Genomic DNA, 16,754 nt, shown 5'->3' with positions numbered 1-16,754 from the left:
ATGTTTTGATCATGCACAGCATCAGACAAGAGTGTGTGACTGTTTTCCTCCGTTTTACCCAAGCTCTGTGCTCACATAATTTCTCGCTCACCAGCAGGAAGATGCAAGTGCTGTTGAAAGCTCTAGCAAAAATAAATATATGGGCATGTCTGTTTGATTTGCTTGCAAACCTCTTCTAAATCCTCGTGGGTGTATCTCATTTGCACCCGCTGATTTTGCCATTATTCTAGAGTCATAGGTTGATGCTAATGTTAAGCAAACGATTAAAATGCTCGTGTTGCAGCCTGGTTGCAACCTGGGTTTGCTTCAGGGTAGCACTACTGGGATTCTTGCTCAAGAACATAATATCACCCCATGGCCCCTTCTTTACTGGCAACACACGTCTTTTTTTGTTCTCTTATCCATTCATTTAAATACAGTGATGAATGCGGATGAACTCGTGGTTCCAACAGTTGCAAAGTACAGTTGCATCAGAGGCAGAGTAAGTGGCTGCTGGATTTGTTTGTCACTGAAGTGAAAATTGCTGTAAAATTCAGCATTTCAAAATGGGCTCAAAAAACATCACTAAACACACACAAGATGCTTTATGTGAAATTAGGCTTTTTGTCTTGCTAGACATCAATGTTATGGTAGCTGTTATGGGAGTTAGTTTAAGGTGAGACATTTTACCCTGCTGCACTGTTGCGCTTCACTGTTTTAGGACTCCCCACTTACCAAATCCCACTTTAAAACTTGCAGGTCTTTGTACAATAACCATTATTATCCCAACCATTACCAGTAACAAATTAAGAACTTTAGCAAATCACAAAACAAGGTAACACATACAGTACTGATTAAATGTCACATTCTATTGTCACTTCTCATTCACAGGTATTTGTATCACAGTTTCTTCTTATCATCTAAATGCAATAATACTTAGATATTAATATTATTATACCCTGATCAGCTAAAACATTAAAAATACTAACATTACAACCCACTTTGGATTCCCTTTATCCCGCCACTCTGGCCCCTTTGTGCCCTCAGGGCCTCTGAGGTGTGCTGTGGTGTCTTGGATCGGGACGTGGTGGTGGCCTTGGGCCCTTTGACTTTTAGGCCTCGTGCATGGCAGGCTGTGGTGCAGTGTTTTGATGCCTTTCTATTATTGCCAGCATTGACCTTTTTCCGTGATTTGTGCTGCATTGACTGGGATCAGACCAGACAGGCTGGCCTTTGGTACCTGCGGGCGTAGGTGAACATTGGGTGCCAATAACCTTGTCCTCAGTTTACTGGTGTATAGTTGGTAATTAATCGTGTTCAGTTCACCTGGCAGTGTGTTATGGCTGATCAGTGTATTTGTATAATTGTTAATATGTAAAAGTAGGTTTTCTGTAAGATATTTGCAAATTATGCCATATGGCAGCTGTATGTATTTATTTTATAACCATGAAGAGAGGAATAAAGAGAGACTAGCAATGGGATTATTGTTTATAGCAGCTCTGTTGTAAGTTATATAAATGTAAGTGAACAGGAAATTACTTGTCTTATGTATGTTCTACAATATTAACTGTAACTATCAGTGCCTAAAAATATGTGATTTTATTTAATAAATAAAAAATACATAAATACAAAATGCAATAAATTAATGCGTTTTGTGGAAATAGAGCAATAAAGCACTCCAGGATGTGCTGGGATAAAAATTATATGTTTTAAGCATTACAGCACCCCATCGAATATTTAACTATAACAGCACAATCTTTACTCAATAATGTGTTCATTATTCAACTAAATCTAACTGAATTTAACTAAATCTCAAGTGTTTAATGTGTTAGATAAGGAAAAAATGCTAGTGAACCTTATTTTAAAAGGTTGCCATAATCTTGTTAGTATTAAACTTGTCTTTTTATATATGCAAAAAACTGCCTTTAAAACTTTTGTTGCAGGTACTATGCCATCTGTTGTCAGCCTCTGGTCTACAGGAACAAGATGACACCACTGAGAGTTGCTCTTATGATAGGAGGATGCTGGACTATTCCAACAGTTATATCCTTTCTACCAATTATGCAAGGCTGGAACAGTATTGGAATAAATCATTTGGTGAGTCATGTCCGTGGGCTGTCATGGCTAGTCCAGTGTTTAAAAAGTGTATTTGGCTGTGGAATGTTTAAAGATCATTTTTCTTCTTTTGCACTCATCACAACAAATATGTAAATAAACTTGCTTCAGTCTAAATGTTTAGGCATTCAGTGCAATAATCAGCATTCAATCAGTACACATGTAAATGAGGTATTTTTCATTAGAGCGTTTCAGATATTTTGTAGGGCCCTTTACAGGTTCTTACTAGATTTTGTGCCCCATTTTGTATTCAGGTAAATATTATACACTCAATATGCTTAACAAAGCAAGAGCAAGCCTCTCCTCCTGTTGTCTCACTATTCAGGAAATACTAGGAGGAAGAGCTTAATTACTAACTCCCACTCACCAGGATGATGTAATAGAAATTAAATGTCACATCACCTTATTAGACCCCATAATCCATCTATAAACATACATTAAATGCTTCTGGATGAAGATTGATTTGCTGTAATGAAAGTCAGCCAGACAGATGAAATGCTGTTTAAATGGCATCCTGAGTATGTTTTTCCCCTCACACCATAAATAATTCTGCTTAGATGGCTTTTAATAAATGGGGTTTCATAAATTGTGGCATTATTTTATGTAAAATTAATCATTAATTGAGTACAAACTGTAACTGCCTGCATAGTATACAATTGCTTTGCATTTCAAACACTACAAATAATTATCATAAGCATTAGAAGGGGAAAGAGGAGAGTGCTTGATTTTGTATTTGCAAGCCTTTTCATGGTCCGCCTATAAAGTATTCACAATATATGAGTATTATCCTAATGACTGTTTATTTTGGACAGTAATTCAGTAGCGCACTTTAAAGTTGGAACATCATAAATGCTGCCACATCCATTGACTGAGCTTTTCAAAGGAACAGACTAGTGCTTGTAGCTCATATATCACTGAAGGCTTGGGTCGCATTCCAATGGTAAAAAAATTTATCGTGTAGAAAAAAATAGATATACAGTACATTACAGTCCAAACTGTTTAGGCATGTGTGAAAAAAATGCTAAAAAGTAGCTGAAATTCTTAAAAGTAAGAATGCTTAAAGGATGCTTAAAGGAAAAAAATTCAGGTACACTTGAAAACAGTTGTTGAAGGAATTCACGGGTAAGTTGTTCCAAACATCTTGGATAACTAACAACACATTTTCTCGAATCCTTCTGTTTCTTCATGTAATTGTAGACAGACTTGATGATGTTGAGATCAGGGCTCTGTGGGGGCAAAACTGTCACTTACAGGACACCTATTACCTATCCTATACACTGGAGATAATTCTTAATGACATTGGCTATATTTTTGGGGTTATTGTCCTGCTGCAGAATAAATTTGGGGCCAATCAGACGCCTCCCTGATGGTATTTCATAAATAAAGATATTTTTATAAATATCTGCTTGTATTTCTCAGCATTGAGGACACCATTAATCCGGAATAAATTTCCAACTGCATTTGCAGAAATGCAGTCCCAATTTTGTAAGGATTCTCCACCATCCCTGTTTCCTACAGACAAAAAAAAGTAGCATTATTGTATCGCTCTCTGGCACTTCAAGCCCAAACTGCCTCCTGTCCTCATTAGTCCAGAGTAACTGCTGCCATTTTTTCTGCACTACAGTTCCCATGATTTCTTGCATAGTTGAGTCGCTTATCCTTGTTTCCATGTTGGAAGTATGGCTTTTGGGCTTCTCACCAGACTTGTCAGAACAGTAGAGGGGTGTAGCTGCGTACCACTGGTTTTCAACAATTCTTTGCTGATGGCACTGCTGGACATCTGATGTCGAAGCAAGCATGATGTGTCTTTCATCTGCTGCATTAATTTTCTTGGTCAACCATTGAGCCACAGTCCTTAAAATTGCCAGTTTTTTGTGCTTCTTAAAAATAGCTTGAACAGCACATTTTCAAACTCCTGTCTGCTTTGATATCATTGCCTGCGAGAGACCTTGCTGAATCAGTATAACAACCTTGTATACTATTGCTGTGCTCAATCTTGTCATAGTATATGACCTGTGACATGAAACTGTCTTCCATAGTTTGGCTTTTCTTCACCCAGTTTTAAGCTTCCTACATATAATTGGTTAATCAAACACCTGAACTGATCCTACAAAATCCCTGACTTTGTGCAAGTGTAAGAATTGATGCTGGTTTGAAGCCAAAAGGGTAAGGATTGATTTGATTTAGATTTTTCTTCTGCTGGCTTACTTTGCATCTTGTGAATAAATTTAATTCAAAATTTTAAGTAGATATTTGGGCACGCATTCTTAGTTTACAGCATTTCTTCACAGTTGCCTAAAACTTTTGCACAATAATAATGTTCTATATTTTAAACATCTAGTAATTATGAACACCCGCCCCTCTAGGGTTCGCCACATTTTCTGGAGATGAATGAATAATTGTTATGGTGATGTTATTGCTGATGATTTAGTGCTTAATGACGTTTCTCCAACTGGTGGTATTAATAATCAGCACATTAAGTATGCGTTAAGCTTTTTAAGTATGCATAATTATAGTTAGTGTCATGATTGTTTGACCTGGGATCCAGACTACTTTAGAACACGTCACAAAAGGTTTCATTTGGGTTGTGTTTAATTAAAGTTCATTTTAAAAAGGTAAAGTGAATCACAAATTATTAAAAATATATATATTTTTTAAATAACACTTTTTAAGCGTTTTTAGCGTGTAATTAATGGAAAGACCATGGGCCAACAATACCAACGCTTTGTGCCAGATAGGAGAAATTAGAGATGATTTTATTTATATTTAAGCATAGACGCCTGTTTTCCTTTTTTTTTTTTTTTTTATTAGAGATTGCTGGTTTTATGTTTAAATGGTAAGAAAGATTTTCTCTTTTCACCGCAGACAAATCGACAGTTCCCTTAGGCCAAAGACCTGTAGATCGGAATAGCAATCACACTTTCTTTTTATTTGGTAAATGTATGATTTGGGTACGCATAAATATTCCCCTTCCCCTCAACAGATAAATGAACGGAAGGTCAGTGGCAACTCCACGGAGTGTGTGTTCATGGTGAACAAGCCATATGCACTCACCTGCTCTGTGGTCGCCTTTTACATCCCACTGGGCCTGATGGTGCTCGCCTACCAACGAATCTATGTAACAGCACGTGAGCACGCCCGTCAGATCAGCATGCTGCAAAGGGCAGGTGGAGCAGGCTCCGGCCCTGAGAGTGCTGAACACCAGCGCAACCATCGCATGCGCACTGAGACCAAGGCGGCAAAGACTCTGTGCATCATCATGGGCTGCTTTTGCCTGTGCTGGGCTCCATTCTTCATCACCAACGTGGTGGACCCTTTCATAAACTACTCAGTGCCCGAGCAGCTGTGGGTAGCATGCCTGTGGCTGGGTTACATCAACTCCATGCTCAACCCTATCCTCTATGCCTTCCTCAACAAGTCCTTCCGCCGTGCCTTCCTCATCATCCTCTGCTGCGGCCACCAGCGCTACAGGCGGCCCTCCATCCTTGCACCTAGAACACCCTGCACAGCCACACAGATCAACGGTTCCACACACGTGCTCAAGTAAGTGAAATTATTCTAAACCTTCTCTGACTGCCAATATATATCTTCTATTATATTTGCTTAATATTGTTTGGGTTGGCATTCTCCTGGTTTGTGTTGCACTGAGAATGAGTAGATCTTTTTCTTTCTGGTTTTAATTAAACACAGGGGATTATAATTTCAAAACATGTAGTATTATTTTAATCTTAGAGAATTACTGGAATAATTCTAAATGTCATCTGTGTTGTGGCACTTTAATTACATTTCGAACAACAACGAATAAAAAAATGCTTGATATATCAATATACACTAACCAGCCACTTTAATATAAACAGTATAGAGCTCTAGGTAACCTCTGCATTTCAGGCACAAATTTGTGCAGGTACAGGTCACATCAGTATTGGAAAAAAATGTGATCTCAGTAATTAACCAAAACATATCGGTTGTTGCCAGACAAGATGGTTTGAGTAGTTCAGAAACGGCTGTTCTCCTGGGATGTTTCTACACAACAGTCTATGAAGAGCTTACAAACAGTGCTAAAAGCAAAGAGAAACACCTTATTGATGACAGAGGGGAATGGTCAGAAGTGAAAGGATTGACTAAATTAGAGATGACAAAAAGGTTTTAGTCACACATGGTGTTTATTGCAATCACTGTTGACAAATGTTTTGAGAAAAGCATCTTGGAGTGCACAAATTTTAAACTGTAGGTGTGCTACAACAGCCAGACCATTAACAGCCAAGAATGGGAATTTGCAGCGGGCCACTGTGGAGCCCAGACTCACCAAAATTGGACATTAAAAAGACCAAGCAATATCAAAAACCAGGGGCAGTGAAGAGCAAAATACACAAATCCTGTATAGTACCTGAGTAGAAGTAGGTCAAAAGTAGTAGTAACCTACTGTAGGTCAAATACCATCAAAGTAAATATAGAACTCCTCCATATGTCAAATTTAATAAAAGTATGAACATACTAAAATTAATAAATGTGCTTAAGTATGAAGCTTTTGCAACTGCGCTGACAGAGTAAAGACTTACCTCACCACTGTGTTCATGTCCAGCTCGATCTCCCAGACTGACTAACTTCTATCACAAAGCTGAATCCCAAATCCCTTTCTAACCCCTGAACAAGGTCACTGCTTGGTTTGTGGGACATGTGATTCTACACATAGTGCACCTCCTTTTCATTTTACACTATTTTGGGTTCTACGCAGGAACAATTGGGTTGTTTGCTTGTTTGTTTGTTTGTTTGTTTGTGAACAGTCAGTTAGCTGAGACTATTTTAAAGCAAAATTAATGGAGGCACAAAGAAAATCTTACAAGATTTGCAGAACTGTCCACTTCTCCTCACCTTTCGGCTACATAGTACTTTTAAGAATTTAAATTTTATACTACTAATTAATACTACTACTACTTTCACCCCTGATCACTGAGATCACTTTTTTTTTCACAGATTCTAATGTTTGATGTGAAAATTTGTTGAATGTCTTGGCCTGTATTTGTGTGATTGTGCTTCTGCCACATGATTGTATGATTGCTCATGAATTTACATTAAAGTGGCTGATGAGTGTATTACAGTCCTACTCAAATTAAATTTTTTTTTTGTTCTCATGATTTTTACTGTACTGTGCTTTTTTTGTGTGTGGGCCTTACACACATTAGTTTCTATACAACAAGGGCAGACTTACAGTATGGTTATTCTCTTAGGCTGTGTATTATACCACATATTATGGTTTTGGTAAATAATGCCTGCCTACAGTACTGTACCTCTTACTGATTGCCGGACATAATAGTTTGATTGTAGTTATTAATAGTTTGTTATAGTATATTTTTGTACTAGTAATAATATAATTGGGAAAGTCCATGCTAAGCTATGTGCAGCATAGGCATTCCCATGGGAAGTTGAAAAAATGAGGTCATCCCCCAAACCATCAAGTTACTCTCCCACACTGGTCTTGTTGTTGCTTTTTTCTGTCGCTCTCTGTCCTTCTATGTCAGTCTTCTAAGACCTCTTTAATTTTTCAGAACATGAGATATGCTCACCCCAGTAATCTAAAACTTCTTCTAAATAGAAAATGCTGTAAACTAGAACCCTTAACTGCAATAGAACACTGATGAAGGCAGAAATTGCAGGCTCTTTTTATTTCTCTCACTCCACGGTTAGGCCTAGGGTCTAAGCTCCCTCAGGCTTTGACCAAAAACTAACATACTGTTTTAAATATAAAGCTTAGGCAGCTGGTCTTTTTCAAATAAAACTCCCATGAAAATCTATGCATTTGTATGTAAAAATTTGTGGCCATCTTTAAAATATGGTTCTTATTTTGCAGTGCATTTATACGTTATTAAATAAATTAATAATAATAATCTACTTGATTATTTAATGCTAGAGGACTGTTATTATTTAACCTGGTTTGAGATATATATATATATATATATATATATATATATATATATATAATCACTTTGATTAATAAATGCTGATGGAATTATTGTTGGACCAAAAGATAATGGTATTTGTTTTTGAATAATGGTTTCTTTATACAGGGTTTATTGATTATAATTTGTGACATGCAGTCACTAGTGAGAAACTGAAGAAAGCTTTACCAGATATAAATAACATGGTGTTGTTACTTTGCTGTCAGATTCTGTCTGATGTATTTCATCTCTGGATTTACATACTGGACTCAAGATGTGTCTGTTAAGTTATTTGCTTCTCTTCCACTTCCTAATCATTTTTCAGATCTCAGAATCATAGGAATTAATACATCTAAATACTCAAATGTGCATATTTCTCTCATATTTTTCTCATGGTGAAGTTGGAGATGATGAGCTGGGAGTCTAATACTGGAAACAGTTATTTATGTAGTATACTGTAATACCCAGGGTAAGGGTAGAAATGTAGACGTCTAATGTACGTCATATGTTAGAGGGCTTATAAGCCTTTCTCCTCAGAGGGCAGCAACCATGAATGTGGTGCATTAGCACCAGTGTGGCAATTTTTTAAACATCTAATTTGTAGCCATGGGAACACAGCATGAGATTAATGCTAGGGTCATTGTACTTGGACATTGTCTCGCACTATAGGGTTATTACAGACTGCACAGCAAGTAGCCGTAAACTGGTTTGTCACAACATGAATTGGTGTTATACAAAAAGTGCTGAATGCTTTTAAAATGATAATGTCTTTTCCAAAATCAAGAGGGTCAGTATGTTAACAATGAGCAATCAGATGTATTATTCTAGCATGCTGTGATTGTTTCATCAGTGCCAGGATCAGCTTTTGTTATGATGTTTTAAATTAAAAAACATTTAAATAAATAAAAAATGTCAAAGTGTCAAAGATGGAGTGCAGCATTCAGATGAAGAAATAAAAGCACAAGAAGGGAACAGATATCACTAGATAGTAAAGAGTCTATACAATTACTTACAGCTGCTTCCAGTAAAGGACACCAGAACATGTTGTGGACCTCGAGCAAGACGGCTATTCGGTCAAGATATCTCAAGCTGTGTAAAGTTAAATGGTCCCATACAACAACGTAGACAGAGTTTTTTTTTTGTGGTCAGGCAGACAGGAGGAGCCGGTTTGTGTATCAAACCAGCCTGGGAGCAAATGGGCCATCATGGTGCTCGGAGAATTATGATTATAAATGCAATTGCAATCTGAGCAAGTCTGACCCCCATACCCCTGCGTCCCTTAAACCTCCAACAATAAACAGTATATCCAAACCCACACACAGCCTACCATATGTATCCACGCGTACACAGGTTGTCTTATACTTAATTATTCAATGTCATAGGACATAACCACTTGTCATTTCTATATCTAGAATGTAAGTTTCTCGAGGCTACCTTTCTAGGTTGAAGGTTCTAGGTTCTATGCATGTAGCATAATAATAATGCTCTTTCAAGACCTACCTCTACACTTGAATTACAAAGAGACACTGGTGCTTGTGTATCATTCTTTTTGACTCATTAAACATATGTACGTTCATCTGCGGCACTGGTGCATTAAATGAAATATCCTTTTTTTATCAAGTCAAGTGGTTTAGTTGAACTGAAACTCAAGGAGCATGATTGCCTTGGGTGGTGGCTTCTTGGAAAGTGCGTACAAAGTACAATATAAAGCAGAGGAAAGTGATGTTGGGCTTGTGAAGTTTGCTCTTGACAACGAATTTGACATTGTGCTGTGGATGATCGAGTACTAGGCTCACTGGGGCAACATGACCCACTTCTGAGTAGGAATAAATTAAACCTCATTAAGTGGAGAAGCCATTTACAAGATGATTAGACCTTACTGAGTATTCAAAGTGAGCAAATGTCATTTTATACTTATCTGTGTCTTAAGCTATGCATTTTGTCGCCTGCTTTGGTGAAAATTTTAGCACTGAGACCCTTTATGTAAGATATGCAATATGTAAGGTGCAAGTATAGAAAGGAAGGAGTACCACTCGTTTAGGTTGTCTTTTACTGTATGTACACCTAAGTGGCCTAAGTGATGAGGTGCCAGGTTTTCCGTAAACACTGGAACCCTGTAAGAGAGCATTATGAATATTTCCCTACTCCCCAGTAAAGCTATAGCATTATGGTAAATCTTTTCTCTAAAGCCATATACTGTAGTGTCTCGACATAACTTGGGTTTTGGGTCTGTTAATGGAATGAAACCATAAATGTCATACCACAGTTCTAGCCTTTCCTGTCACATGTCAGAAAACTCAGTCCAAGGCATAAACAATTACTATTCCCATATATCAGGTCCTTTTGGAGGTCAAGATTAAAGAAAGACAACAGCAGCAGAAGCAGCCTCTGATGCTCTGATGTCTCTACTTTGATTTTTTTTTTTTTTTTTGTCATTGAATTGGAATTTCACGGAAGTCTGCTTGTATTCTCTTTTAGTCAGGAGAAATAAAACAAACTTTCTTCAGGTCTATTAATATAACACTGTCTTAGAAATGCCTTACTGGTTTCTTGCGAGCTGTCATATTGTCAATAAGGACCTTCCAGGAATGGAGTTGGATGTAATAAGCCGTACACAGTGGTGCACTTGAAGGCAATGTCTTTAAGAATCAGCAAGTTTTAATGTAACCTTAGGCAAATTATTAAAATAAATAAAAATAAAAATTATGCCAAAACATATGGGTCAGTCTCTGAGTACGGATACAGTAGGTGGTATAAATACAATAAGACATGAGAAAATGCAATAGATTAAAGTCTACAAGGGTCACCATGGCAACAGAATAAAAACTTCAGTGACTGAGACATCTGGAGGTTAAGCTGGTGTTGGAATCAATAGACAATAAAAAAAGATAATAGACATTAAAAACTGCTGGTTTGTGTCACAATAATTGTTCTTGAAAAATCTGAAGAACAACGCAAAATCTACTTTAAAAGTCTACCCCAGTTTTCTGACCTTTTACATAAACAAGAAAGGCATTTTTTGCAAAAGTGGTTTAGATTAGCCTGAAATAGAATGGTGTAATGAGCCATAACATTAATAGTGAACAGTGGAGCAAGAATGCCTCAATCCCTGGCCTCAAAGTACACTAACTGGTTTGACATCTAACACAGATTGTGCTAATGTCAGTTCTTATTGCGTGTCACTCAAGATACTAGACTTGTAAGAACTGTTCTATCATCTTAAGAGAAAAGGACATTTTTACCCCTATAAGCTCTCTCAACCCATAGTCATTGTTACATAAAAAAAAAGGCCCAGGAAAAATCATGTCCATATCGGGCCACCCAGTCTTCTGTAAATGTCCTGCCACTCTTTGTTTTCTGCAGCACTTGGAAATGTGCTGTGGACATAAATCACGAAACTGTTTCCAAATGGCGCGGCAGTCAGCATGTACATCTGGCTGATAAACAGAGCTGTGACGTATGCAGGGATCTCTGAACAGCTGCCTTCCGAAGTCTCAGCTCTAGTGAGATCATATCAAATATGGAGCCCAGAGATAACCAAACATTTTTGGAGCGCTCTAACCCCATTACTGGTGACACAGACCATAACATGGTCCTGCTGCTGTCCCTCTTATTTAAAGAGCTTTTTCCTTGCGCTTCAACACTAGCATGTTGTTGTCCTCTGCTTCTAGAAGAAGAGGTTGTTTCACCTCCAGAATGGGAAATGGAGCATGCTATAACAGGCAACAATATAGTATGTTTGTTCCAATTGAGGCCATTTTTTAGCTTTTTACTCTCATAATACCTTGTCTAAAATTTAAATTTACTGTAATGATACCTACGGCTGGGTTAGATTATTTTAGAACTGTTTTGCATTTCAGTGTGCTTTTTCGAAGTCTAGTGTCTGACAGTAGATTAACTGCTTAGTGGCGTCTACGTGCTACAAGCATAAAAAGTTCCATCTGGTGTAGTGCATTAGCTGTTCCTTTGAGAGCAAAGTTTTTATATAGCGATTGCTTTTAATTACCAAATGCAAGTATAATGCATGATTAATGTTTATCATTATCCACATTGCACCTGTGAATTAGTCTGAGCACAGATGAGGCTCCAGAACAGAGTATTGTCAAAACCATTTTCATCTTGTGTGTTGTACAATTTGTAATTTGGTATGAGAACACTTATCAGGAGTCATTCTCCATCTGATACCGCCTCTGGTCTTTTCCTCAACAGCTCTTTTATCTCCACTCTTTTTTAGGGCCATCAATAAGATTGCTTTAAAGCTGTCTGAGTCTAGGAACCGCAGCCCTTATAATTTAATGAACACTCTTAACAGATGTGTCTATAGATGTCTGGATCATCTCACGGTGTCTTACAGTAAATGTCTGTTTAGGATTGCCTTTCATTCTTTCATTTGACGTCTTTAATTATACCCTCTGCCACCACAGAATCTGATAATTATCTTATAAGAAATTTTATTTTTAGCATCACATCGATCTTTTGTTATAATGACTGATAAACCATAACATTAAAACCATCTGCCCAATATTGTGTCAGTGCCAAAACACTGACTGACTTTGATGCATGAATTCCACAAGACCTCTAAAGATGCACTCTGGCGCCAAGACCCTAGCAGCAGATTGTTTAAGAGTTTTAAATCGTGTGTTGAGCCCTTCATGGATCAGACTGGGTTGTGAAACACATGCCACAGATATTCGATCAGATTGAAATCTGGGAAATTTAAAAGCAAATTCAGCACCTTGAACTCTTTGTCATAAAACCATTCCTAAATTATTCCAATCAGACCAGGCCACCTTCTGTAGTTGCTCCATGATCCAGTTCTGATTATTACATGTACATGATTATTACACCAAGGCACTCTTGTTGATGCTTTATACAGAACATGTTGAGATGCACTTTGTGTTCTGTCATCTTTCTATCCTAGGCAACATTCACTTTTTTAGCAATTTTTGCTACAGTAGCACATCTGTGAGAACAGGACAGAGTAGCTTTCTCTCCCCACACATATCTGTGAGATTTAACTAACTAATACCCTGTCCAGTTTTTCCGTTATTTTTCCATGGACCACTTTTGGTAGGTACTAATCATTGCATAGTAGAAACGCTCCCTATGACCTGTTATTTGGGAGACTCAGTCATCAAGCCATCACAATTTGGCCTTTGTCAAAGTTGCCCAGATGCTTACACTTACCCATTTTTCCTGCTTCAAAATCAAGTTTAACATCTGATTATTTTCTTGCTGCTTAATATAGCCCACTCCTTTCTCAGTTGATAATGTATAATGAGATAATCAATGTTATATATGTCACATGTCAGTGGTTTTAAAGCTAGGGCTAATTGGAGTATACCAGTGTGTGGAAATCAGTCATTAAATTCCTAATAACACAATTATTTTATAGTTTATATTATTATTATTATTTTATAGGCTTATACAAAGTGAAAAATAAGGAAAATTAAACCATACACAGTTGTTCTTTTGAAAAGAAACATGTTTATAGTTTAAAACTTTTAGTTTGCTAATAAAGAATCATTTCTAATATGAGTTTGTTGTGGTATTTTTTTTTTTATCAGAGACTGGCTTGTTTTAGTGACCTACTTACTGCAGTCTAAATTTTACTGGGTGCCATTTTTTTTACATTAACTTTGTAAATGAAGAATAAATTCATACTTTACCATTACTTATTATTAGGACAAAATTATACAGTATGGTCAATGCTCTGTTACCTTCTGTGCAGATAAATTGATCAGTTATGGAAATGGCAAACAATGTTAATTATTAAAAATTCCTAAACCATGCCATGTTGCATGTAAACTGAGTGTTTATGTGTTGTGAGCATGTGCTGTTCAGCACATTCTTACAACACGGTTGTGTAAAAATGGCAGATCACGTATCTTAAAGTGACCTGTTATATAATTTTCCTGGGGAAAAATGGACGCTCCAGGATGTGGGCGTATGAAAAAATTATACAAGTAAACCACTAATAAAGGAAAAACTGTCACAAGATGTACGTATACATACAGTACATTGGTTGATACTATTTGGCCTACAGTGACACTGCTTCGAGAACTATGTGGTGTTTATAATTTTAATACAGTATATTCAGTAATAGATACTTATTGCTTATTGCTTATGGTGTAATGCACTCTGGGAGTCGTAATTGTGAATGGTCATGGTATTGATTTTCAAGAGACACAACGAGCGCAAGAAGCATTGCACTGTGCAGTTCATTCATCGATTGTTTACTTTATCATCAACTAATCTATTTACTCAAACTGATGATCAATTATGTACTCCCATCACTACCTGTACATACAGTACCTGTATGTTTACCAAAAATTTTTTTAAATATTTTTTCATTCTGTTCTAGGTTGTGTAATTAGTGTAATACGTTTTAAAGTGGATATTTATAGTTAAAATACAATGTCAAAATTTCAGTGTACTTTTCAGTTCACTAATGACACAATGGGTTTTGCACTACATAAACTTTAGCACAGTTTAAGGTAGTAGTTAGAAATGTGCATGTCTGTTAATTACAGATTAAAGTTTTGCTATTACAAATTTCTCACATATAGCTAATTATGAAGTGATTATTTCTATGTAATGTAAATGTGTTTAGAAATCTTTAAATGGTACTACCTTTGAAACATTTTTACATGCATAAGAATTACACTGCAGTGAACCCTTAGATAATTAATTCATCATGAAGTACAAACACTTAATATAAGGGGAACCCAGCTGCATATCACTGAGACTCCTGATTTAATATCTGCTCTTATTTATTACATTTATATTTTCTGAGCCCGTCAGTGTTCATACAGGCCCATTATTCAGTTTCATCTCAGCATGTTACAGTATATTCTCTTAGAATACAGACGACTTTGAGTTTCTGAATCTAGACAAAGGGTCCAAGGTAGTGTCTGCCACCCTGGAAAAGACTTATTTGTCTTGGATTCCATTGTCTCTGGCTTTTAACCCACTCCATAAATTACATCCATTAAGATTTATACATGAAAGTTGGCTTTCTGTTTAATTATTTTCTGTTTAATTATTTGTGTCAGCCAGAGTCCTATGACTATACAGTACATTTACAGTAAGCTCTTTGGGAGATTAGAATCTGTGTGATTATATAAACACTTTAGAAATTTATCACAGAACCCCTAGCCCAGTTGAAAACTGAAACCCGTGGAGGTATAACACACTGACACTGCACAGGACTCTGTGAGACTATGTGGCTATAGATGATATATTCCTTTAACATGGAATAAGTATAGCTGGTAGTACAGTATAGCGGGGAAATGAGTCCCACACATGTGAACTGTAGCAAACAGATAACATTAGTGATTCATCAACCATGCTAACCAACCATGAGTTCTCTCTACAGATTTGTCCTTGTGCTAATTACGTTAGAAAAATGAAACCTATGAAAGGCTTTTACTCTTTCTCTCTCTCTCTCTCTCTCTCTCTCTCTCTCTCTCTCTCAGTGTAAAAGAGCTACAGTAAGTGAAGTGTAGGTTAGGTACATAACAAGCTTGGCAGCCTTTAAAGCAACAGTATATTTACACGTGAAATGTGCTTCAGCTACTGAGATTTATGATTGCTTGTGTGTGTCTGTGTGTGTAACAGTTAGGTGTTTTACATCATGCACACATAGTGAAGATAGCATGCCAGCTATAATCATGATTAACAGAGTGTGCCTCTTTTATGCCACAAATATCAGTGAAAATTACCCTTGCGTTTGGCTTTGTAAAAAATCTTCCAGATTGCAAATGGACAACTTGGTAAAATCCTGAGAATAAATACTGACATACTACATGTGTTTTATTAGAAAGAAATTCCACACAACTTTCATCATCTCCTAATTGCACGTTACAGAGGGTCAGAAGCTAGCAGCTTATCGTCAGGCTTTCATACTGGTTTTCATTTAATGAATTGTGCCTTGCCCTGTACATTTTTATAAGCTCTATAAACCGGCACATTTAGTTACTACGCACGTGTAATGTGAAACAGCCATCAAGAGTCTCATCGCTGCCTTGAACGCTCGTTATCAGATGTTTGCTCGATGCAGCCATGGCATGAAAGGACGCACATGCCAGATCTTACCAGTGAACAGAGCAAAGCGAGTGTCGTAGTTGTTTTGATTTTTGATAAACCTTCCACATATGAATCACATTAGGCATTTATTTTGGATAGATTTATCTTACATGATCAAACACAACATTACATACATGCCTTCAGCATGCATGTCAGGGCTGTAGTTAATGGTTATCATGGCATTAGATTGTACAGTACAATACAAGAAGAGCTTTTGTGTCATAGGTGCCGGTCATGATATCTCAGCATAGCTTCACAATAAACAAGTTAACAAGTCAGGCCATTTGAGCATTGCACACAGCATTTATATGCAGTGCATACCAAGAATTGCGTGTTTTGGGTATTTGGCAGACGTGGTCTAAAATTTACATGCACAAAATATAAATACACCTTTTGGCTTTTGGCACTCTTAGGACAGGCTTCATGGATATTGCAGTAAATGGCAAACAATACCCTCCATCTGGAGAGAGATGAGTCATTGCTCATGTTTGGCGAGTATTTCTGAACCATTTCAGCACCAATATTAGCTGACCTTTACAAACAATTTGCGTGCCGGGTCTGTTATGAAATCAACAAATGAGGTTCCTTGGACAAAGTGTATTTTAAATGACTCTCCTCATTGTCTAGAAACGACCT

The 16,754-nt window shown here is 37.0% G+C and overlaps 1 protein-coding gene across 2 annotated transcripts in view; it reads left to right on the top strand.

The window, feature by feature from the left end:
• htr4 (5-hydroxytryptamine receptor 4) overlaps positions 1 to 16,754 on the top strand; it is a 101,155-nt gene that overhangs the window by 57,695 nt on the left and 26,706 nt on the right. For both annotated transcript variants that reach the window (XM_053506073.1, XM_053506074.1), the window contains exons 5-6: positions 1,923 to 2,076; positions 5,078 to 5,637. In XM_053506073.1, coding sequence (XP_053362048.1) covers positions 1,923 to 2,076; positions 5,078 to 5,637 — 714 coding nt within the window. The remainder of the gene's footprint in view (positions 1 to 1,922; positions 2,077 to 5,077; positions 5,638 to 16,754) is intronic.

Source organism: Clarias gariepinus, chromosome 10 (genome assembly GCF_024256425.1).
Source record: "Clarias gariepinus isolate MV-2021 ecotype Netherlands chromosome 10, CGAR_prim_01v2, whole genome shotgun sequence".
In the NCBI taxonomy this organism is placed as follows: domain Eukaryota; kingdom Metazoa; phylum Chordata; class Actinopteri; order Siluriformes; family Clariidae; genus Clarias; species Clarias gariepinus.
Note: the sequence above shows the minus strand (reverse complement) of the source record. Positions and strands in the feature narration are given on the sequence as shown.